This window comes from Apodemus sylvaticus, chromosome 7 (genome assembly GCF_947179515.1).
Source record: "Apodemus sylvaticus chromosome 7, mApoSyl1.1, whole genome shotgun sequence".
Taxonomy (NCBI): domain Eukaryota; kingdom Metazoa; phylum Chordata; class Mammalia; order Rodentia; family Muridae; genus Apodemus; species Apodemus sylvaticus.
In genome coordinates, this window is record NC_067478.1 from 20,561,006 (window position 1) to 20,585,877 (window position 24,872).

The following is a 24,872-nucleotide window of genomic DNA, read 5'->3' on the forward strand; positions in this document are numbered from 1 at the left end:
GACTAACAGGGTCTGCACGGCTCCCTAGCCGAGTGCCACCCCACCACCACGCCACATGCTCTATCAGTGCTCGAAGCCAGTGCCATCCCCCACTGCCCAGAGCTTTAAACCTATGCACTGGCTGGCTTCCCCAGCCTAGTCACGAGCCACTCAGAGCAAGGGAGGCCCCAGGTGAGGGCTTCCAGCCCTGAGCGAGGCAGGCGTGCCCTCACCTGCTTCACGTTGTAGCCGGTCTTCGCGCTGGTCTCAATGAACATGACGCTCAGTTCTTTGGCCCGCTGTTCCCCTTCCTCGATGGTTATCTGCCTGGAAATGATGGGGAGAAGGAAAGTCAGGTGGCAGAGAGGCAGCCCTTGGCAGCAGCGGAGGAGGCAGCCAGAGATAAGGACTGTGGGAGCTGCCAGTCAGCCTTGAAGACAGGCTTCCGGCCTGGGTGCCTGCCATGGTCTGTCCAGTCAAAAGGTGGCACCCGGGCACAGAGGACCCCAAGCCTTTTCCACATTTTTCAACATCTTCTGAACTAGGGAGCAAGGCTACCTCCTACTATTTAAGGCAGCATATGTAGCCCAGGCTGGCCTTGGATTTGTGATGTAACAAAGAATGACACTGAACTTCTGATCCTCCTGTGTGTCCCTCCCTAGAACAGGGACCATAGCTCTATGCCACCAAGCCTGGTTTATGAGTGCTGGGGACCAAACCCAGGGCTACACGCTTTCAAAGACAAGTGCTCTACCACTGAGCCACAACGCCTCTGGCTTTCTCAGGCGTGGTTAGGACAGGATCTCCTGGACACAGGCAGCCTTTCTTGGAGGGAAGCCTCAGCCCCCCTTTCCTATGGCAGACACCAAAATTAAAAGCAGCTCGCCTAGGCCCATCCTGCTCTGCAGAGGAGACATTTCCCTCCCCTCTCGGCAGGGCGCTAGCACTATTCTTCAAATGGCAGGGATTCTGCAAGAAGCCATGTGCTTTATTAGAAATCGCGACATACAGCTTTTCTGTTCAAGTCAGCACAGGGTTCCAAGAGCAGACATATATGTAAAGTGCACCTTACTGGGTGGGGACACTGGAGGACAGCTACAGAGAAACCTTTTCCAAAACCACTCCATGTCCAGACACAGCCATAAACCAGGATCTAGGGACAAGGTCTGGGCTCCGCTGACATAATTCAGACTCAGACCCGAGGACTTGGGTTTCACACGTCACAGGTCAATGCCAGGATTTCCCAGGGACAGAAGCAGTGTCAGAGGCTACTTTGGGACCATGATGGGAACACCTGTGCAGACAGGCCCCTGCCCTGCCTTTGCTGAGGTGAGTGAGGAAGACAACGCTTCCAGAGAGAAAAAAGCTTCCAGAAGCTTGCAGTGTGTGTGGGGTTGCTGACAGATGTGTCAGTGTTCCTGTGGAGGAGACCAGCCTTGCTGTTCCTGTCATCCCAGACCTGGGCAGGAACAGCCACAGAGGGCCGGGGAAGCACGGGCCTGCTAGTCCCAGCACTGCCACGCTCTGGGCTTGTGTACCTCTTGTCAGCCAGGTCTGTCTTGTTGCCCACAAGCATGATGATCACGTCACTGCCCCTCTCTGTCCGGACGTCATCAATCCATTTAGAAGTCTGCTGGAAGGAGTTGAGATCTGGAGGCAGAAAGTGGGGACAGAGTGGGGATGAGGGTCCCCAGAGGGAGGGGTCAGAAGGCAAGCCCTGTTATCCTCCAGCCCTGCTCAGCCACCCCAGGGAGAGAAGTCACTGTACCTAGGAACGGGCTGTCACAACTTCTACACAGAACAGTGACTCTAGAGGCCACACAAGAGTCAGTGTCTATTTGAGGCTCATAGCAGACAGAGGAATGGAAGACCGTGATGGGCCTGGCAGAGCTGCGGGCCTGGGAAAGGAGGATATGGAGGCCCCTAGAAAATGGTATCCCACGGAAGGGATGCTCAAGGGAGCCTGAGGAAGGCCAGGCTGGCTGGGGAGGAGAGCCTGCAGCCCTGCAGGGAAGGGCAGACAGATAAAGCGCCCCCTAGAGGCACACCAATCCAGAAGCAAGCCACCTGTGTTCAGTACCCTCTCCCTCTGAGGCACCTGAGCTCAGCACCTAGAGGAGGGGAGGTGGCTGCTCTCCCCAGCCTGTGACACAGGTCCTGTAGGCCACAGCTCCCACCTCACTAGGGGGTGTAAGGAGCATGTGCTTGGGGTGGAGGGAGACAGAGGGGGGCAAGGCAGAACTGAGCAGTGAGGCATGTCCCAATCCCATGTGATGTCAGGGTCCTCACAGCATCTTCGGAGAAAAGCCTGGGGCTTCCAGGTGTGTTCCTCTAGATCAGTGGTTCTCAACCTTCCCAATGCTACGACTCTTTTTTTTTTTTTAAGATTTATTTATTTATTATATATAAGTACACTAGCTGTCTTCAGACATTCCAGAAGAGGGCATCAGATCTCATTACAGATGGTTGTGAGCCAACATGTGGTTGCTGGGATTAGAACTCAGGACCTCTGGAAGAGCAGTCAGTGCTCTTAACTGCTGGGCCATCTCTCCAGCCCACTATGACTCTTTAACACAGTTGTGGTGACATCCAACCATAAATTTATTTTGTTGCTATACAACAAATTTATAACTGTAACTTTGCTACTGTTACGAATTATAATGTGGATATCTGATATGCCATCCCGGTGAAAGTCATTTGACCCTAAGAGTGTCAAGCTACGGGTTGAGAATCTTTGCTCTGGATGATTTCGGGGTAGCTGGACTCTGTACAAGGCCTGCCCCGACCTCTGGGCCCTCCCTGAGTCTGCGCGGCCCTTTCAAGAACCATGTATACAAGAGGAGTGGCCTACAGGGAAGCCTGGAGAGAGCTGGCAGACACACACACACACACACACACACACACCACACATCAGCCAGGGTCAGGGAGGGCACAAAGTGCTAACATCGTGAACATCTACCATTGCCTCCATCCCAGGGTACTGTGCCCCCAGCAGGTCCAACCCTGCCTTATGTAGTCCTGTCTGTCACAGGAGTGAAGGACAGCAATGAGTCCACTGTTGTCTAAGATAACACACTAACCCATACTGAGCACATGCCTGTGTACACATTCACACACACTGGGGCCGAAGAGCTCCATCTTCCAACACGGACCCCCTACTCACTAGTGATGTCGTACACCACCACAGCCACCGTGGAGTCCCGGATGTAGCTGGGGATCAGGCTGCGGAACCTCTCTTGCCCGGCGGTGTCCCAGAGCTGCAGTCGGACCTACAGGGCCCGAACAGAGACATCAGTAGAGGAGAGGTAGAGGGGTGCGAGGCCCAGACCCCATGATGCTGGGCCTGCCAGCTCCCTCCTGGTCTTGGCAGAGACCCCCGAGAATGCCCAAGCGAGGGTTCTAGGGGACAAGCCTGACAATGCCCTCCTTGTCCTCCAGTTCTAAAAGCAAGAACTCACCGTACGGTCTTCCAAGTACATGGTTTTTGACAAGAAGTCGATCCCGATGGTTGCCTGTTTAAAAAAAAAAAAAGCACAAAGAGGTCAACATGAAAGGGAATCACACAGGGCTGGAGACATGGCTCAGCGGTTAAGAGCACTGAGATTCTTTGCTCTGGTTGATTTCGGGGTAGCTGGACTCTGCATAAGGCCTGCCCCAACCTCAGGACTGTTCTTCCAAAAGTCCTGAGTTCAAATCAGCAATCACATGGTGGCTCACAACCATCAGTAAAAGAGATGTGATGCCCTCTTCTGGTGTGTCTGAAGACAGCTACAGAGTAATTATTACATGTAATAAATAAATAAATCTTTAAAAGAAGAAAGAAAGAGAGAGAGAAAGAAAGATGGAAAGAAAGAAAGAGAGAAAGAAGATGGAAAGAGAGAAAGAAGATGGAAAGAGAGAAAGAGAGAAAGAAAGATGGAAAGAAAGAAGGAAGGAAGGAAGGAAGGAAGGAAGGAAGGAAGAGAGAGAGAGAGAGAGAGAGAGAGAGAGAGAGAGAGAGAGAGAGAATCACACAAAGGAGCCCAAAGGCCAGGACCCCAGGACCCCAGGGAGTGGCACAGACAGCCGAGGGGATACTCAGGGCACATCCCTCCACTGAGGACGGAGCTTGAGCAAATGATGGGTGAGATCAGGCTTTTGTTTTCAGAGGCCATTCTATGCAGAGGGAGAGAAATGTCCCAAGAAGTGTGAGAGAGCATGGGGCACAGGAGGAAGGTCCTGCCTGCCTCCAGCATCCCCTGAGCTCCCACAGCCTCTCCCTTGTACTTAAGTTCAGCATTGTTCTTGGGGAGGCAGAGTTGGGGGTGGGACTTTCCGCTGCATGGGGGACAGACAGCAGTGTACCCTGCCTTGGGTGGGGTACTGTGGACCACCCACAATGTCTTAGTAGAAAACCCAAAGAGCTCTTTGCTCCTCATGCTGCTGAGTCAAGGGATGCCACCCATACCCCTGTGCCACCCGGCACCTCTTCTGTCCTGGTAGGCAACCCCGGCCTCTCTGGTCCTTACCTACATATCATATCTGCAAGCAGGAGCCAAGATACTGTCAGTGTGAAATAGAGCAAACACCACTAAGTAATAATGAAGCGTCAGACACAGCTAGACATTCAGGGCATGGCTCCAGCCGTGTGCTCCACCTTGTGCCTAGAACCATCTTCTCATAATACAGAAAGGTTTGCAGGAACCTTCGCCCAGTGAAAGGGGCTCATTATGTGTGGTGAGATCTTAACTCGATCAACTGAAGTAGATAGATGGGAGTCATATTTTCTCAAACACAGAGACAAAGAGAATATGTTGTATACTGGTATCTGGATGAACAATTATACCACAAGCTATTTTTGCTCTCTTTAGTACATATCTTTTTTATTTTATAAAAAATAAAATAATTATGAATTCAAAAGGAAAAAAAATCTTTGAGATAGCCAGGCTTCTTAGTTAGGGTTTTACTGCTGTGAACAGACACCATGACCAAGGCAACTCTTATAAAGACATTTAATTGGGGCTGGCTTACAGGTTCAGAGTTTCAGACCATTATCATCATGGTGGGAGCATGGCAGCCAGTGGCCAGGCAGGCATGGTGCAGGCAGAGCTGAGAGTTCTACATCTTCATCTGAAGGCTGCTAGTGGAAGACTGACTGACTTCCAGGCAGCTAGGGCTAGGTCTTAAAGCCCACGCCCACAGTGACACACCAACTCCAACAGGGCCACACCTTCCAATAGTGCCACTCCCAGGGCTGAGCATATACACACCATCACACAGTGCATGATGGTGCAGGTCTGTTAATACCAGAAACACTGAGGTAGAGAACGGAGGACAACCTGAGCTACACGATAAGACTTTCCTTCCTTCCTTCCTCTCTCTCTCTCTCTCTCTCTCTCTCTCTCTCTCTCTCTCTCTCTCTCTCTCTCTCTCTCTCTTTCTTTTTAAATCTTTGAAACAAAAAGTTCAAAACATTTCATCATGTGAAGAATCGCAATGGACACAAAAGACACATCAAGGGAAGACTTCAGTGTAAATACAGAGATCTCTGTCAGCCCAACTTAAAATCACCTAGGAGACACAGGTGATTTGGGCCGTCTGTGAGGGCATGTCCTGGGAAGCTTAGCTGAGCAGGAAGACCCGCCCCGAATGTGAGCAGCACCCCAACATGGGCTGGAGTCCCAGGCTGAATGAAAAGGACAGAGAGGAGACACTAGGTCCCCTCTCCTCCTCTCCTTCCCTACCCCTCCCTTCCCTCTACCCTTCCCCCACCCCTCCCTTTCCCCTTTCCCTGTGGGTGAGTTTTTTTGTCCACTTGATATGATCTAGAGTCACCTGGGTAGAAGGAATCCCAGCCGGCTCCACCTGACTAGACTGGCCCGTGGACACGTCTGTGGGGCCATTTCCTTGATAAATGGCTGATGTGGGAAGGCCCAGCCCACCATGGGTTATGTCACCACTGAGCATGTGGTTCTAGATGCTATAAGAAAGCAGGCTGAGCAAGCCATGAGGAGCAAACCGGTAGGCACTGGTCCCCCATGGCCTCTGCTTCAGCTTCTGCCCCAGCCACGGACTGTGATGTCGAAGTGTTAGGTGAATGAACCCCTCCCCACCAACTTGGTGCTGGTTAATGTTTTTTATCACAGCAACAAAAAGCAAACTAGAATCAATGCACTCTCCTTCCAGTCTGTGGCTATAGCGTAACCAGCCCAGCAGTTTCATGCTTCTTATCTTTACCATGACGATCCAAAACCCTTCTCAAACTGACCCAAAATAAATCTGTCCTTCCTCCCTTAAATTGCTGCTTCCCAAGGATTTGGTCACAGTGATTCAAAAAGTGATAAATGCCACCTTAATCTAGAATGGCTGCACAACTCTACAACCTAAGAGCTACACCACACACACACACACACACACACACACACACACACACACACACATCCTACTCTGGTTGGTCGTGACTGGGTGACTGGGAAGAAAAAAACAAGGCTGGGGCATGTCTCATGACTTTGCCGATCTGTTTGGAGCTGGGAAAATCCGTGCTGAAATCCAGGCATTACCAGCCCAGCTATGCAGTGTCCTGCCTACCACAGCCATGAGAGCTAAGTCTAAAATTGAGCACTTTCAAACCAGGCCTCTTTCCCAAACGACCACACATTTCATTAATCCGTGAGTGGACTGTCGACTCTGCGTCTGTTCAGAACTTTAAGGAATGTGCCACAACGGCAGAAATTTCACCTTCTCTATGTACGACGGGATCCTTGAAGGCACCACATTCCTTCTTTAGTGACCCTTGAAGCAAGATCAGAGGCCTGGGCTCAGGATCAGAGGGAGAGGCTGCCAGCATCCCCCAATACAGAATTCAGAAAATGCACAGCTGAGCTAGCGGCTGCCCCAGTCAAAGGCCATGTTTCCCAGAATCCTTGGCTGCAGGGTGGTTGGGTTCTGATCAAAGGATGTGAAGGTGATGAACATCTGGAATGAGCCCTTCCTGGGTTAGTGCGCCCCAAGCTGCCCCCTTTCCCACTGCTTGGAATGCAGACTCTTGGGGCAGGTGATCACGCCTCATCCAGCGGAGGACCGGAGGGCAGGAAGACTGTTGAATGGAGCCTGACTCCCTGACTGTGAAGAGTTACCCCGGCAGCACCATCCTTTTGTACAAGGAAGACTTCATTTTCTATTTTGTTCAAGCCGCTTCCGTCAATGTGGCGTAACTAACCTTGATCAACAGAGTGAAAGACTGTGGAAAATCATGTCCCCCAAGGTCAGCAGCTGGGTGGCAACAGGGATGTTACTGATAATAACTGTATCGGCAACAATCGTTTTCCCCCCATTGTGTGCACTGCCATGATGCAGAGAGAGGTCATTAGATAACATGTCAAGGAATCATGCCACTGGATCAAGCCACAGCAACACGTAGCCCAGTGACTCTTATCATCATTGACGTTCACTGAGCCACAGACTGTATCTCTATTAAGCCTCCTGAAACATACTGACCAAAGAGATGGCCATGAGCCAACGCTGAGAGGGACCATCTTCCTCTCGCCACAGCTGTCTCCCACCTCTGTCTGATCTTCATGCTACTACTTAAGAGCCATCCCTAACTGCATAGCTGCCCCTCTCTCTCTAAGACCTGTTCTGGCCACTCTCGTTTGAATCTGAAACATCCCAGAGGTTCATGCTTTGAATGCTTGTTCTCCAGCTGGCGGTGTTAACTTGGAGAGCAGTGGAACCTTTCAGAATGGGACCTGGCTGGTGGAAGCAGTTGGGTGGGGGAAGGCTTTGAAGGTTACACAAAGCCTCTGTCCTCCCTCTTTCCTGACCTGCTACAGTGATGTGAGGTGCCTCTTCTACATGCTGCTACTGCTGGATAGACTAAAGCCTTTTGAAAAACCATGAGCTGGAAAGAGTCTTTCTTTCTTCAAGTTGTTTCTCTCGGAACAATGCAAAAGTGTGAGAGGCAGAGAGCTGGTCCGAGTAAAGTGGCAACATTCATATAGCCAATCTTGCCGGGTGGTTTATAAGCCTTTGAAACTGGCTTGTGAGAAGAATTTACGACAGTTTAACTCTGTGGACTCTGAGGCTCTAGATCCACTGTTCTGGTGAGAACTTGGAGGATCAGAACACTGACAACAATCTGAACGGCAAAGACCGAACCCACGTCATCTCTGGGCAGAACCAGGACTCCACTGGTCACTGGACTCTAGCTAGAGGCCACTTGAGTCTGACGAAGAGTTTATTTACATTCTACCCATGACCTGAAATTGTGAGTGAGGTGGATTACTTCGAAGGTAATGGAGAAAATGCAGAGCAACCCAGCCGGCAGCCAGCTACGAGTGTGGTTCTGGCTGGCGACTTTTAACTACACTTACAGTGAGACTCGGGAGCAAAATGCAGAGAAGAAATTTCAAGATGTGGGATTTGGCCCTGAAAGGAAGGTGAAGATGTTTCAAGGTGAGGATAAGAGAAGTGGGGTTAGGGCAGGCTACTGATAAGTCACCAGCATCATTAAGAAAACGCCCACCCGGCACTGGGGCCACAGAGCAGATGACAGAGAATCTGTCCCCATCTTGAGGGCTCCAGGGCATAAAACAGAAGACCAATCAATTAACTGCTTAAAAACTTTCCTTCAGAGGGAGACTGTATTCTGAAGTCACCGAGGGACTCTAATGGAAAAGGGCCACCTCAGGAGATGGCTTTCTAGCTTCTGCTTCAGCTACTCGGGGACTCTCAAGCTGAGGCAGCCGTAATTGAAGGGGTCACCGCTGGGAGCAGACTTGGGACTCACCCATCCGGTGCTATTTTTCAGGTGTGCAGAATGTAAATTATGGGGCCACAGAAACTTGCACCTAGATTTCTGAGGAACACCTGTGTGTGTGTGAGACCGAACAATGAGCCCCAGATTCTGGACATGGAGGCAGAAGACTTAGGTGTTTTCCCTGCTGGCTTTTGGTCCTTCTTTTGTCTCCTCTTGAACGCATTCTTATTTACAGGGGACCACTTCATTGAGCATCTGTGGAGACTCTGGACTTAGACTATTGGTCAATGTTGAGACTGTGGGACTTCTTGAAGTTGGAATAAACACATCTTTGTGTTTTATGATGGCCATGCGCCTTTGGCAACCAGCATGGAATGCTACGGTTTGACTCTAAGTGTCTCTCACAGGCTTAAGTTCTGAGTGTTTGCTCTGCAGCTGGTGGTAGTCTTTGGAGAGAGTTTGGAACCTTTGGGAAGCAGGACCTAGCTGGCAGAAACGGGACACTTAGGGTGGGTGTCTGACATGGACCCCACGTTATACCTGGTTCTTGTTCTCTCTGCCCCAGGGTCTACTGTGGTATGAGGAGCCTCCACCACGAGCTGGCACTGCTGCGAACCCTGCTATACCTCCCCTGCCATGAGGACTGAATTCTTCTGAAACCGTGAGCCACAATAAACCTTCCTTTCCGTAAACTGTCTCAGTCAGGTAACTTAATCACAACAACATAAAAAATATATTTCACCAACCATGCAGTCCACTTAATTACTGCGTATCTTCTCACATCTCTGCACAGCATGGCATGGGCGTCACCTCTGGGTGTCGGAGCTATCTTTTCTCTTAAGCTGTGATGTCACAGTTTTTCTTCTGTTGAGAGCTGAGCAGATTGGATCAGGCTCTTCTGATTTATAGACACATTCAAGAAACAATAATGTACAAGCACATAAGCCAGACCACAAACTGGTGAACACTGGACAGATTATAGTCTCTGGGGAAGCAAAGAGAGCTGTGCATTTAAATTATCCTGTCCACAAAATAAAAACAGACTGCCTATGCAAAGAAGAAATTTGGATCATAATTGAGGGAAAAAAAAACTTAACAGGAACAGACCCCCTGATGACATAAATAGTTATGCTTTAAAAGGAGAAAATAGATGTGGAAATGAGTTTCAACAAATCTGAGGACACTCTGAAACAATCAAGACAGGAGTGAGGGAAGGCAGAGGCAACTGTCCACACAGAGCCGCCTCCTGTGGCTTTACCTGCTCGGTTCTCACTCACCACTTCCACTGCTCCCTCGTTCAGCCTGAGCCCCCCACCCCCACCGGAGTAACCTTGGCAGCATCTTCGCTGGCTTCCCTGTCCTTAACACTGCCTTATAAGCAATCTTCACGCAGCAGGCAAGGTTATTTTTGAGTCTAAATCCACCAACATTAGGGATGTGGGGCGGTGGCTCGTCTGTTCAGGACACTTGCTGCTCTTGCAGAGGTCCCAGGTTCAGTTCCAGCACCCACAGGGCAGCTTACAACTCTCCATAGCTCTTGTTCTGGGCATCCTAATGCCCTCTTCTGGTCTCCACCAGCACTTCACATGCATGGTGCATTTTCATACATTCGGGCAAACCACTCAACCATGAAATAAAGATACATGAATCTTAAGAAACAAAACGAATAATTAAAAAAAATACTGACTGTGTTTCTCCTTACAGCTCCCAGGAAACATTCTAAGCACCAGTGGTTGACTGTTCACAGCTCACCACTGGCTTTTTATGACCTTGTACTCCCTATAACCAGCCTGACTTTATACCAGGGAACAGTGCTGCTTAGAATTCACATGCTGTGATGGTTGGTCCATGCTTGGGGCTGGGAGTGTCACTATTAGGGGGTGTGGCCTTGTTGGAATAGGTGTATCATTGTGGCCGTGGGCTTTAATACCACAGTCCTAGCTTCCTGAAAGTCAGTCTTCTCCTAGCGGCCTTCAGATGAAGATGTAGAACTCTCAGCTCCTCCTGCACCATGCCTGCCTGGATGCTGCCATACTCCCCTGCCTTGATGATACTGGACTGAACCTCTGAACCTGAATGTAAGCCAGCCCCAATTAAATGTTGTCCTTGGTCATGGTGTCTGTTCACAGCAGTAAAGCCCTAACTAAGACACATGTTACTCCACATTTTTTTTTGTTTATTTTGTATGTGTTTGTGCATGCATGCATGCATGCGACGACTTCTGTGTGGAGGTCAGAGGGCAATTTGCAGGAGCTGGTTCTCTCCGTCCATCATGTATAACTAGAGATCAAATTCAGGTCATCAGGCTTGGCAGCAAGCACCTTAACCCACTGAGCCAGTCTGTAGGCCCTTCCCAGGTCAGCTTCTGTGCCTCTTTCCTGATGCTGTCCCTTCTGTGAAATGCTTTCTACAGTCAGGACTTCTTCAAAATTTGAGACTCTTCTCTGCAAATCAGATTATCAATACTTGGGGCAGCCCAGAGCTTAGTCAATACCGTCTCTAGCAAATAGGAAAGGACTCAAGACTCCCTAATCTGCCACTGGTCAGTGGCGTGGGATTTTAAGCATGCACCTGTTGATCATGTGCTTCAGATTGACCCCAGGAGCTTTTATAAACACTGAGATTCCTGAGCCCACCCAGGTGGACACAAACACAGGCTCTGAGTGCCAGGATTACAGACAAGTTCTCAGACTGGTGCCTTGCTCAGTGAAATGTGCAGATGAACTGTTCTGTGCTGGGTCCGAGGAGGCTGTGGTCCCCAGGGCCACAGACTGATAATAAGGGGGGGGGGGACATGACACCAGTGGATGAGTTGTTATGCACAGGGAAGAAACCAGGCTCACTCAGAACCAAGGTCTGTCCCCCAGGCTGGGTAGCAGAGCCTGGACCTGAATCCAGCTCTCCCTGACATCAAAGCCTCAGCTTCGGGCTGTTGAGCTGTATGCCTCCTGCTTCTAGAAGTCCATTTCCAAAGCTGTCACCATGTTTCCCTGGAGTCAAATCCTATCTGGCTCCCAACTGTCAGAAAGCAGTAATCATGGCCATAAAAGCTCTACAGAGCCCACTTAAGAGAGAGCTCATTTGCATTTTAGTAGGAATAAATAAAGTGAGCCTTTAAAGGACAGAGGGGAAAGGGCTTGAGAGAGAGAGACCTGGCTGGGTCTCTGTGACCAGAACGTAGCTCTAGCTCCTGGCACCATGTATTTCCCAGACACGAGTCCCAGCAGCTGGCCCACACCACTGCCATCTGGAGCCTGTCTCTTCCACAGAGGCCAGATTTTCAGAGGTGGTGGTAGTCATGGTCTTCCCTGGGCAGCTTCTTCGTGGAAGATGGTGTAAATAATTAAGTCAAGCCACTCCACTTCACTCTTGAGTGCCTACTGTGTGCTGTAAAAAAAAAAAAAATCCCTGGTCCCTGTCCCTCAGGAACTTCCGACTCGGAGGAGAAGACACATACAGAAACTGTCACTCGCAGAAAATGGAAAGAAAGAGCCAGCGTGGAAGGGCCGACGGGCCAGAGCAGCAGGCCTTGCTTGCTTAGTGTCTTATGCAAACATGGAGTGGATACGAAAGCCCTCAGTGCACAGGACCGTCCAGCAGGCAGAGGTCAGGGAAGAGAGGAGATGGGAGGTTAAGCAAGAAGCATCTTGGAGGAGGGAGGGGGACTCTGGCTTTCATCATACGAAGTCATCTAACCCTCTTGATGATTAATGCTATTAACTCTGAACCAACTAGAAAAAAAAAAAAAAAACCAGGTGATGAAGACACCAGAAATTATTGGCAAAAACTCAGATTCGTAAAGAAATCCAGTCAGTCAGTCATACCGACTGGAACACGAGAGGACAGAACGTGAAGCCACCACAATTGGTAAGAAGTACAGAAAAATCCTAGACATGAGAAAGTCACAGAAGGGGCTCTGAAGTCTACATAGAAATGCCGTCCAACACTGGATTAGCAGAGAAGACACCAAGCAATCTGCCCAAGGCCAGAAACAAAACAAAATGACAAACAGAAGAGACAGCTGCTGCCCAGCACAGGGGACAGAATCAGGGCTTGCACAACGATTAAAACAAAGAACCAGCAGGACTCAAAGCTGCAACCAGAATCTAGAGACACAAACAAAATGTGCAGGATGTAATCGCAACTGAAGAGACAAATCAGGTGACAGGAAAATGGAAGTCATACACAAGGAAAACAAAAAATCAGGATCAACCCTTGAGTTGATTTGGACATTGAAAGAAGGAAGAACTATTTTAAGATAGCCAATATTATTACGCCCAACTACAGAAGGTTATGTTTATAACAAAGACACAGATATGGGCGAGTTCAGCCAGACGGCTTAGCAGTAAAGGTGCTCACCACCAAGCCTGACCACCTCAGTCTGGTCTGGGAACCCCCCATGGTAGAAAAGGGAAAACTAACTCCACAAGTTGTCCTCTGATGCCCACACGTGCCATGACATGCACCTCTCCATACACACACACACACACACACACACACACACAAGTACATTGCAGCACACACACAAGTATATTCAGAAGCTTTGAGTACCAAACCAAAGATACAATCTTGAGAACAGGCAGAGGAAAATGGTACATGGTACCCGAGGACGGAACGACAGGGATAGGAATAGCAAGCAGAGCTGGGAGTTTTTAATAAACATTTTGTTGTTGTTGTTGTTGTTTTGAGACAGGGTTTCTCTGTGTAGCCCTGGCTGTCCTAGAACTCACTCTGGCTTTGACTAGGCTGGCTTTGAACTCTGAAATCCGCCTGCCTCTGCCTCCCAAGTGCTGGGCCACCACTGCCCAGCTACGGAGCTAGAATTTTAAACCCAGCAAAAAATGTTCTTCAAATGTGCAGGGAAACTAAAATTCTTTTTTTTTTTAAAATGAATGAGGACAAAGAGTCTATGTTAAAGAGGATCCTCAACCTGAAAGGAAACAGTGTTAAAGGACCAGGGTCTTCTGCAAGGACTAGGGCATAGGAGAGGGTCAGTACATGGGTAGAGGCAGGAGAGTGCTGTAGAGACAGCTCCCTGAAGTACCACATATTTCTTTCAGAAGATGGAAAACGGCTGGGGCTGAAGGCTGCTGTAGGGGACTTGAGGAGAGGATCTGGGGAAGCCAGGGAACTGGATGAAGTTAAACTTCAGGACTTCCTAATAGCAGGAGCTCTAGAAAGACTGTCCTGGTTGGTAGAAGGACAAACGCAAGGAAGGGGCACAGAACTGTTGTGTATATCTGGAAGACAGGCAAGGGGAGGGAGGAGGCTCTGGGGGCGAGGCACGTGGATGACACCCAGGATAGGTCGGACTCGGTGAATGTTGACAGACGTAGAAAGGCTGTGTGTGTGTGGCTGAGACAAGGTTTTAACAAGCAGAGTAGCTGGTATACGTCAGAGCTGGTATACTCACTCATCACAAACGAGAGATTCAGACAAGAGACATGACTTTTCCAGGGTGTCATAGTGAGTCAGTAGGGTGACAAGGACCACCCTGCACCTTCTCTGCTGCTAGGATATGGCTTCCGGTAAGGACGGAGACATGGCCTTTGTGTGCCGAGTGATGGTTAAGCTTAAGTCGGTTAGTATAGACTCTTGGATCACTGCAACCGAAATACCGGATAGAAAGAGGAACTGAGAATGACTGTCTTCTGGCTTACAGTTTCCAAGAGTTCAGTCCACAGCTGCTTGGTCCCACCTGCTTGGGAAGGATACCTGGTGGTAACAGAACATGCCCCAAGCTGTTCATATCACAGCAGCCTGAGAAGAGGAGAGTGACATAGGAAGAAGGGGTTGGGCATCATTTTCAAGGGACCACCCCCCTCCCCCAGCGTCTTACTTCTACCAGATAGAGCCCCACCTCTTAGAATAGTATCACAGGCTGGGGAATAAGCATTCAAAACATAAGCCTGTGGAGGATATTTCCAATTCAAACAAACAAAGACTGAGAAACCACCTAGGAAATAAATAGTGCACTTCTTCATCCATCCGTCCATCTGTCTGTCCGTCCATCAATCTGTCCATCCGTGTCTGTGTGTGTGTGTTTGTGTGTGTGCAATGGCATGTCCAGAGACAATTAGATCGTGCCTGATCAGTGGAACAATCCTTTGATGGGTTCATAAGGCAATGACATTATTGGGACGTCGTAAGGTGTATGAGATGGAGGGCTGGTTGGAGGAAGTACATCACTAGTGTGTCCTTCCCAGACCCCTGCTGGTATGCCCCCACTCTCTGCTTCCTGGGCACCATGATGTGAGCTGTGTTGCTCTGTGATGTGTTCTCTATCACGACTGGCTAACATCTCTGAAATCACATGCTCAAATCAACACTCTATATTAGGCTGTTTCTGTTGGGTGCTTGGTAATACCCGTGGAAAAGTAGCTAATACAGGCTAACTCCTTTGGAGCAGATGACAGAAAGGTAGCTACAACCACACCACATGAACTAGTGAAAACAGACAGTGCATGACCATCACTCATACTGCCCCAGGGGGAGCCACAGGCTAGATCCGGACAGATGGGCCTTCCCACAGGGAATGAGCCGGGATGACCAGAGCATAGGAAGTGGCGCTCCGGGGGCTCCTGGGCTCTGTCTGAGAGCGCTGTTTAACTGCCGCCCCACAGGCTCTGACCTGTGTCAGCTCCGACTGTGGAGGCCACAGACCCCAGGTGCTTGTCTTCACAGTATGATCTGGGGCAAGCAGGAAGTGAGGCGGGTAGGCCGGCCGCACACTTTGGCTGTCCACACTCCCACCAGCCAGCCTACCTGCCAAGTCACTTCGTGTACATCTCTGTAGGCTGGCCCCAGGAAACCTAGACACGGTGGGTGACTTTTCTGTTGCTGAGACAGAATATCTGACAGAAAGAACTTACGGGAGGAAGGTTCTATTTTGACAGCTTAGGGGTAGAGAGACCAGCTCCTGCCCATGGCAGACGGGAGTGTGAGGCTGTTTCCATCACAGTGGATGAGGACGGGTGCCCGGTCTGCAGTGCTGCCTTCCCCACAGAGACCCACTTCCTCCACTAGATCCCACCTTCTGAAAGTCCTACAGCTTCCCCAAACACCCCTACCTGCCGGTGACCCAGCATTCAAACACACGAGCCTGTGGGTGGTGCGGGTTAGTTTACGTGGCAGCAACATCTGATCATAACACAAACCTGACCGCTTCTGGTAGTTATAGGAACCACGCACACAGTTTCCTTTCCTCGTGGCCACCAGGAAACTCGGGATCAAAGGTTGAGCCCCTGGTGGTGTTTCTGCCACACTTAGCCTAGTGCCCTCGCTCGCTCGCTCACTCACGGAGCAGGTTTCTTCTCCTCTGCACCTGCAGTCTGGTCGTGAAGGAAGCTTCCACGTCAGGTGCACGTTGGAAGAAGGAGACACCAGATAACAAGAACAAATAACTATTCAGCTAAGCCTGGGGATCCTCTGTGATTCCTCTTGACCAGGTCCCTCTCAGGGCTCAACACAGGTCATACAGGAGAGCTGTGTATTGGTGGATGTGTGTCTGTATGTATGTGGGAATATGTGGTAATAGAACACACTCAAATGTACACTGTATTTGTACAAAGGCATGGATGGCTGAGGCTGGTACAAGTGTGTTGTGGGGGGTCCTCCTGCTCTGAAGGTAATGCCGGGATTTCTGATACGCACACAGCCCCAGTACTGCCCTGCGGCCAGGGGGCTGAGGAGCCCTCACAGGTTCTTTGGAAAGGGAGCACACTCACGCTGTGCTTATCACAGACACTCAGGACAGGCTACAGCTGGCCCAGAGAGGCTGACATGCCATCAGCATGTGTCATGCGTCCAGTGGCCACCAGTGGGATTTCTTTGTTGCTATTTGTGTTTATTTATATATTTATTTTTCTGCCTTGAGAAAGGATCTACTGTATCTCCAGCTCCTAAGTTGGCCTTTAACTTGTTGCCAAGGATGGCTTTTTTTTAAATTATTTTTTATTTTTTTATTTTATTATTTTTTTGGTTTTCTCTGTGTAGCCCTGGCTGTCCTGGAACTTACTCTGTAGACCAGGCTGGCCTCAAACTCAGAAATCCATCTGCCTCTGCCTCCCAAGTGCTGGGATTAAAGGTGTGCGCCACCACTGTCCTACAAGCTGCTGCTGCTGCCGTCTCCTCCTCCTCCTCCTCCTCCTCCTCCTCCTCTTCTTCTTCAATACTTATTTATTTTATGTGTGTAAGTACACTGTAGCTATCTTCAGACACACCAGAAGAGAGCATCAGATCCCATTACAGATGGTTGTGAGCCACCATGTGCTTGCTGGGATTTGAACTCAGGACCTCTGGAAGAGTAGCCAGTGAGCCACTGAGCCATCTCTCCAGCTTGGAGCTTCTTCTTTTTCCTTTTTTTTTTTCATTTAACAAGTATTTAATTAAGAATTTGTGACATCCAGTATTTTAGGAATATAAAAGGGGGCCAAAAACAAAACAAAAATTTCATAAACTTAATCCCTTCAAATTTCAGTCATCTTGAATGCAGGATGTTGAATATATTTTGAACCCAATCTTGATATTTACATATTATACAAGAAATACTATCTTGCAATATATGTTTTTGTGCTAAAAAAATGTCTTTCATTCTCTAAATCTCTATAGGTAATGTGTAATCTCCAGAGCTTTCGATTTCCTGGAGAAGGGTTCGTTAGATACTAACCACATAAAAATGGTGGTGCTAGTGCTAGTGTATACACTAGCAGACACATTTCTAGCTAAATATAATGTCATGCCAAATGCAGACAAGCACATAGCTGTGTTTTACATATGTGTTTCCAAGAATTTTCATACACCATTCAAGTCTACCACCTGGGTGCTGGGATCACAGGTGCCCATACTGAAGACCCAAGGTTTCATGCATACGAGACTCTACCAACTGAACTGAGGAGTCCGATTAGCTCCCCTAGTCCTCAATCCCCTGACCTCTCAACTGAAGATTCCAGAGCTTTCCGTAAGGACTGTTGGACCGAATGAGTTAGACTCTGTGAATGCACTTCATTCTGTCACACGCTATGTCAACAAAAATGGAGTAATGGTCACCAGGAACCAGTTGACCCGGGCTGTCCAGGCAAAGCAGCCATGCCAAGCCATGGAAACTGCCCAGTGTCTGTCTGGCTGTACAGCATGGCCTCGGAGTCTCTGCTTGGGATGAACAGAAACATAGTAAGTAAGTACTCTGGGGAAAGGGCTCCTTTCCTAGCCCCTAGCGGCCTGTTAAAGGCTATGTTGAGTCCTGCACTGGAGAGATGAGAACTGTTTCCTTTCTGATCTGCCATACCCCACCCCACCCCCTCCCCAGTCCCCCAGGAACCTTTGCTGTCCTATTCTTCATCAATATCCCAAGGATCTCACAATCCCAGGGCTTCAGCAAAGGCGGAGCTTCAGGAAGGTGGAGCTGAGAGGAGGCAACGCCCCTCTTCCAGTGTGCCAAGGAGTCATGGTCAAAGTAGCTTTTCTGTTCTTTGTTTTATCTTATGGGGTATGAAGCAAATCCTTTCCGATGGTGGCTGCCCCACAGGGGATGAGATGTCAAGAAATACGAACAACAGGCGTGTGCTGGGGGAGTCCTCTGTCAGTCTAGAAGCCCCACGATCCGTCACACAACTGTGCCTACTCTGCCTGTATTGCCACTGTCTCCTCTGATGAAGATTGCAGCGGGTGTCGTCTATTGTGATACGAGGCCCCGAACCTGGCAATGCTAATTTATTTCTCTGCACTTGCAAACAGCACTGCCTGTGAAAAGTGGCAGCCACTTTATTTTACACATGCAAAGAATATTAACAAGCACAGATTTCCTCCCACCCGTTATCTTCCTCCGAGTATGGTGTTAAATGTATCAACAGGGGTCTCAAGATGACGTGTTCCATGCACTCCTCTGCACAGAACTTCCACCAGCACATCCGAGCAAGAACATCTCCGAGCAAGAAGATGTTCCCTACGGCACTTGTTGAAATCTTCTAAGCTCTGTGCATTTATTACGAAATATAAATGTGCATCCACATTCTGACAAGATACAACAATAAAGTCTACAGAGGAAATCTGCATGGCAATTTGCATAAATTGACTTCAGCATTTATTTCTTCTGGGGAAGAGAATGAAAAGGCAAGTACGTGTGTCTTCTTTCTGCCTTGCCGGGGCCTGAGCCCAGGGCTGGGGAGAAGCATCTTAATGGCAGAAAGCAGCTGGCCATGACAAGCCCTTGACAATGACCCTGCTGTTCTCTCTGCACCGCCAACCACCAGACCAGAGTATCCGGGTAAAGTTATGCAAATTAACATGTAAATGAGCCTGGTAAACTTAAAGACTCAGCCTTGAGAGTGGTTGCTTTGTAGGGAGGATCTCACAGCCTCTGGGAAACATGTAGGGGACAGGTCAGTTCCGTTAGTGCCCTGGAGGAAGTGATGCTGGCTCCCAAGGTCACATGGCAGGCACCTGGCTTTTCAAGTCACAATCTGGCCAGTGGTTACTTTCTTCCCTGTGAAATTACCAAATGTAATTTTGTGTGTGTGTGTGTGTGTGTCTGTGTGCATACAATAACATATATTCATATACATACAAGAATATATGTTATTGGTTCTGTCCCTCAGAATACTAATACAGAAAACACCTTGCTACCTGATCCCTGAGTGGTCGTGGTGCTCACATCATGAGAAACATCACTGTTAACCAAGTCCTTACCCATTCACCCTCCCTGCCAGGGGTGTCCGAGCCTGTGAAACATAGTGTTAGTGACGTGGTCCCTTGGGTGTGTGGTCCAGACAAGCCAGCGAGTGATGGCTGCTGGAGTGGGCAGGAAGGCAGGACTCCGGGAGAAAGGGGTGGAGCCAGTGGGAGCCAAGGAGGATTGGATCCAGCCACAGTGGAGAGAGGATGGAGGGCGTGAAGAAGCGTATTCAGGTATTCGGGAAAGGCTGAGGTGTAGGGATCTAGCATCGTGTGTGTGGATGCTGTGTAAATGTGTGCGTGCTGGTGCGTGCGATGTGTGTGCATGTGTGTGTGTGAGCGTGTATCTGCGTGTGAGTGTATGTATGTATATGCATATGTGTATTCACCTGAGGAGGAAGCACAGCTTGTCAGGTAAGAGGCCCGTTATTGCACTGTGCCAGGGAGAAGTCTCTGTGGCCACAGCAAGAGCACATAATGGTGAAAAGGCAGGAAACAGAAATGAAATCCAAGGCTTTGGGTACCATGTGAAGTGACTAAGAGCTTCTCCCCAGTACAGATGCATACAGATGCACACAGATGCATACAGATGCATACAGATGCACACAGATACATACAGATGCACACAGATGCATACAGATGCATACAGATGCATGCTGCGTCCCCTTCAAGGGCCCAGAGGAGAATCCATACCTATCCAGCCACCACATCTACTCAGATCTCATGAAGAGTGCGGCCAGATGGAAACCTCGAGGCCCGATAACAGAGCATCTGAGGGCACTAGAAGCTGACAAAGGCAAGAAGAATGCCCTTCCCCCAACCTCCACAAGAGCCGGCTTCTCTTGTATTTGTTTTACCCTCAGGCCCCCAGGAAGGTGAGGACAGAACACACTCCTACTGTTTGAAACAACTCAGTTTGTGGTAATTTGCTAAGGCAGCCCCAAGACTGAGTGTGGGAAGCCTTAGGGCAGACCAGACTGCTGTGGCCTGAGGATCAGCTGCAGGCAAGAGATCTCAGGAGATCTGATCCTGCCAGAAAGACCGGAGCTTCCCAGGACCCCCCTTCAGAGTCTGAAGCACTTTCCCATCTCAGAAGTGTCCTCTGAGAGCTGCCCTTCAGCGTGGGCCTCTCCCGGAGATCTGTGGTGTTCTAACTTCTCTCTTGGTGTGAATTACAGGAGGGGCCATGGGCTCCCAGCACTGAGGTCTCCTCACTTTTCAGTTTTGTAAGATGCGAAGGCTGGAGCTGCCAGCTCTGTAGACAGGAAAGAGAGCCTGGGAGAAGCCCCACGAGGCATTGATTTTCCAACCTCAGCCAGGAGTGACCTCCAGAGGACCACGCCTCCTATTCTCAGGGCTCCTTCACACCGCTGACAACACTCCCAGGGCCCACAGGGGTTTCCTGGGTGTGTGTTGTTGGCACAGGTGAGGGAGGGCATACCAAGAGTCACCTCTTATTACAAGATAAGTCCAGATTTCCTCCCCCCCCCCCCCCCCCCCCGGTAGAATTTGAAGGTAACCTCTTGTTAGCATTTCTTCTAGGCTCCACCCAACAGTTACCTAGCAACAGCCAGGTATGAACCTGGCTTGCTATAAAAAGACTGTTTGCCCCCCTCCCCTCCTTCTCCCCCCTCCTCTGTCCTCTCCCTCTTTCTCTCTCTCTCCCCACGTGTTCCTCACTGGCCTCTTCCCTTCTTTCTCTCGCCTCTTTCTGTCCTTCTCTGCCTCCACCCCCTCTCCTCACCTCCCCTCTCATGCCCCAAATAAACGTCGTTTATACTAGACCCATTGTATGGCTGGTGCCTTGGTGGGGGTACCTCAACATGGACCCACTGAGGCACCCACTTATGCCATATCATGCTACCACATTACAAAACATATTACCTCTTAGCTGAGGTTTTACATGAAGGAATCATCACAGACACAATTCCCTCACCCGCTGAGGGTGGGCCAGGCTCTTTGGCCAGGCTGTGTTCTTCTGCTGCCTTTGGGCAGACCATGTACTACAGCACACAGCTGTCTCTTGTCAGAATGAGTGGATGGGAGGAGAAGACAGGGTCTGGAGGCACGAGGAGAAAAGAGGGACACTGTCCTGGGAGCTGACTGAGTGGGTCTAGATGCTGCCATGCTGTGCTGCTGCTGGAACAGACAGGATATTGGTGAGAGGATGACAGACACAGTCACTGTGCAGTGGGACAGAGTGAGAGGAAACACATTTCAGCTCCTAGGGTCCCTGGGGACGTTGTCTACTTCCCATACATCTATGCTGCTGTGCTCAGAAACAGAAAAGAAACCGAGTCTGTCCTCTTCCATCTCCAGAGGGTGAAGACAAGCAGTGGTGTGTCTCAGTGTCTTTGTGTGTATGTGTGTGTGTATGTATGTCTTTGTGTGTATGTCTTTGTGTGTGTGTGTCTCTGTGTGTGTGTCTTTGTGTATATGTATGTGTATGTGTCTATGTGTATGCGTGTGCATGTGTCTTTGTGTGTGTGTGTCTGTGTGTGTCTTTGTGTATGCATGTATATGTATGTGTCTTTGTGTATGTGTCTTTGTGTAGTATGTTTGTGTATATGTGTATGCATATGTATGTGTCTTTGTGTGTCTGTGTGTGTCATAGTGTGTGCATGCATGTGTATGTATCTGTGCGTGTGTGTGTGTGTGTGTGTGTGTGTGTAAGAGAGAGAGGAGCAGAGCCCAGCCTCTCAGCCTAATTACTGCTCTAAAGGGCTTAAGGAAAGGATTTCCACCTGAGGCCGTAACCCTCCCCCCCCAAGTTGGACAATTCTACCACACCTGAGGAGAGCAGTGTCCGTTCTGTGAGCTCCCTTGACTCACCATGACAGCGGACCTTGGAGGCGCTCAGTCGGATGGCACCAGTCAACTGAGGCAAGGAGCCATTACTATACCTGCAGGCACCTGTAACACCATCTGTGGCCAGGCCTTGTGCAGTGACAGCCCCAAGAAGATCCCAAACACAGGTGAGAACTTGAAGGGCAGAGGAGCAGCCCTAGGCGTGAGGGGCCCACTAGCCTTCAGGACTGCATGCTACAGCCAAGGGTCATGGGGGACGGATGCAAGTGACAGGGCCTCTGTACCCGGTGCCACTACAGGAAGACAGGAGCTGAGGCTCCGGCTTTGCCAGAGCCACCACACAGTGACAGGGGCAAGTAAAACCTGATCTGAGTGACAAGTGTCGGGGAATGAAGGTGAGGAAGGGAAGTAAAATTTCAAAGGTAATTTGTCCACCGCTAGCTAAGAATCTCAATGCAGTGCCATCGAAAAACAGGATGAAGATCACTAAAAAAATCAAGCAGAAAGATCCAGCGATCAAGGTCACTCTTAGCTACCCAGAAAATTCAAGGCCAGCTGGAGCCACATGAGTCTCTGTGTCCAAAAGGGAAAGGGAAAAGTCAACTAATAAAAACATGAGCACGTGTGTTTATGTGTTTGTGTGTGTGTGTGTGTGTGTACACATATACCCTCTGATGCACCCAGAGTCTCCTGTCCTTCCTGCCATGCAGTCCCTCTGGAGTCCACGTGATGTATCAGTCCACCCACTGCAGAGTGGAACAGGAACCTGAGGGGACGGAAAGGGGGTCCTCGGAGGGCATCTGAGACAAGGATGGCTGCACCAGGGCACTGACAGAAAGACGGAGAAGCAAACGAAGACCAGCAAGAAGAGCGAGCTGTTTTGCACCCAGCGGTGGGAAGCGGCATCTTGGAACAGCTGCCCCAGGGAATCTATAAATACTTGTCCTTGAGAATGTGTTGACAAAGGGATTCTACATTCAAACAGTTGCTGCCTCTGCTTTCAGCAGACTGAAGCCCTGGACTGAGAGAAGAGTCCGAGAAGCAATGCCGAGTGAGAGCAATCCCCCTGTCTAAACAATCCATCTCTGCTTTAAACCACACCCTCCCTTTCCCAAGTAATAGCTACTAAGACTTCTGGGAGCCAGAATCCCACAGGACCCCAGCCTAGGGAAATAAACTGGAGAACTGACTGTCGATATTCATAGGTGAGGGCAGGGACAATGGTACTTTTTAAAAATATATGAATAGTTGAAATACCTAAATGCTAACAACTTTGGCAAAATGCTTTAGTTGTGAAGAAATTTCACTTGGACACCGCCCCCTCCATCACTACTGATACCAAAGAGATATGTCTCTGGCCCTCATGAATTCGGTTTGGGGGTCATCTATGGGTCTGTGACTGAGCCCAGGCTACCCTTCCCAAATCAGGATCCACAGATGTTTTTATGCCCGGTCTCTTGACCACATAGAGCAGGGTCAACTAACCGCCCACAACTCTCGGTGGCTGGGTGTACTTCAGCAGCAGGGATGGGGGCTGAGCGTGTGAGAAAGTCCACTCGTGGCCGGAGTTATGTGTATGCAAAGTCCAGCCAATGTGACCATTCCTGAGGTGCACCCTCGCCAACTGCTCTCATGTTCCATCTTGTCCTCTTCTTGTCTGCCTCATGATGTAACCAAATGTAATGGCTCGTTCCAACCTGCCTCTTTGAAAGATCCCCTCTCTGGTTTTGATATTTCAACAAATAAATAAGTAAGTAAATAAATAAAAAAGTTTCCTTTTCGACATCTAGATTCTGAGCTCATTTCCTGCATAGGCCCCGTACTCAGGGAGGGCATTCCTGCAAAGCAGTAAGATGCCTCAGAGATCTGGACGGTCCCCACCCTGAGCTCAACAATCCCTGGAGGCAGCTGGCAGTGGTCTCCAGACAGAGTCTGCAGGAAGAGCCAGAGGCAGGGGAGAAGGAGGGGGAGTGTGGGAAGTGGGGATCTTACCTGGTAGGTGTTGTCGAAGCTGTCGTACATGAACCTCGTGATGAGAGACGTCTTCCCGACTGCAAGGCAGAGAGGAGAGAGAGGTTCAGCTGTAAGATGAACTTAGGGCCGGGATCTTCTAAACACACGCACGTGAAACACCACAGAAAGGGGAAAAGCAGACCCCAGGAAAAAGAGCCCAAGTCAAGGAGCCGTGAGCTCTAGGGGGGCACACTTATCAGAGGCCGGGCTGCCTCAGAGGCGGAGGCCTAGCCTTTCTCCAGTTCCTACCACTCAAGTCCAGGTCTGCCCTGACCCCAGGCACCAGCTGACATGAGATCCCAACAGAATCCTCTTTTCACGACAGCCTGGGCTCCCCGGACAGACCACCTGACCACTCACCGGCTCAAGGGAGCCTTTCTTTGGTTCCCATTTATTTGACTTAAACATTGGTGAGAAAGGGGCATGGGAAAGCGGAGCTGTCTCAGGTCTCTCAAGGGCAAGCCTATTATTCCCCACAGAGTGTGCCTGACCAGCTCAATGCTGGGCCGTGAGCACCTCTAGATCCCACTATGTAATTGACGAGAGGACCCCCAAATAATGAACAACTCCAGGCTTATTCCTTACATGGGGCAGAAATGTCCCCACCTGAAAACTGCTAGTACGGCTAAGTTACCAAGAGTCTCTTGGGAGAGCCATAAATGCT

At 49.6% G+C, this 24,872-nt stretch overlaps 1 protein-coding gene across 1 annotated transcript in view; it reads right to left on the bottom strand.

Annotated features, from left to right (window-relative positions):
* Rab6b (RAB6B, member RAS oncogene family) overlaps positions 1-24,872 on the bottom strand; it is a 74,691-nt gene that overhangs the window by 22,672 nt on the left and 27,147 nt on the right. Inside the window, exons 2-6 of the mRNA XM_052187501.1 lie at positions 24,188-24,246; positions 3,438-3,491; positions 3,143-3,248; positions 1,518-1,629; positions 213-306 (exon numbers count right to left, since the gene is read on the bottom strand). Of these exons, the coding sequence (XP_052043461.1) occupies positions 213-306; positions 1,518-1,629; positions 3,143-3,248; positions 3,438-3,491; positions 24,188-24,246 (425 nt within the window). The remainder of the gene's footprint in view (positions 1-212; positions 307-1,517; positions 1,630-3,142; positions 3,249-3,437; positions 3,492-24,187; positions 24,247-24,872) is intronic.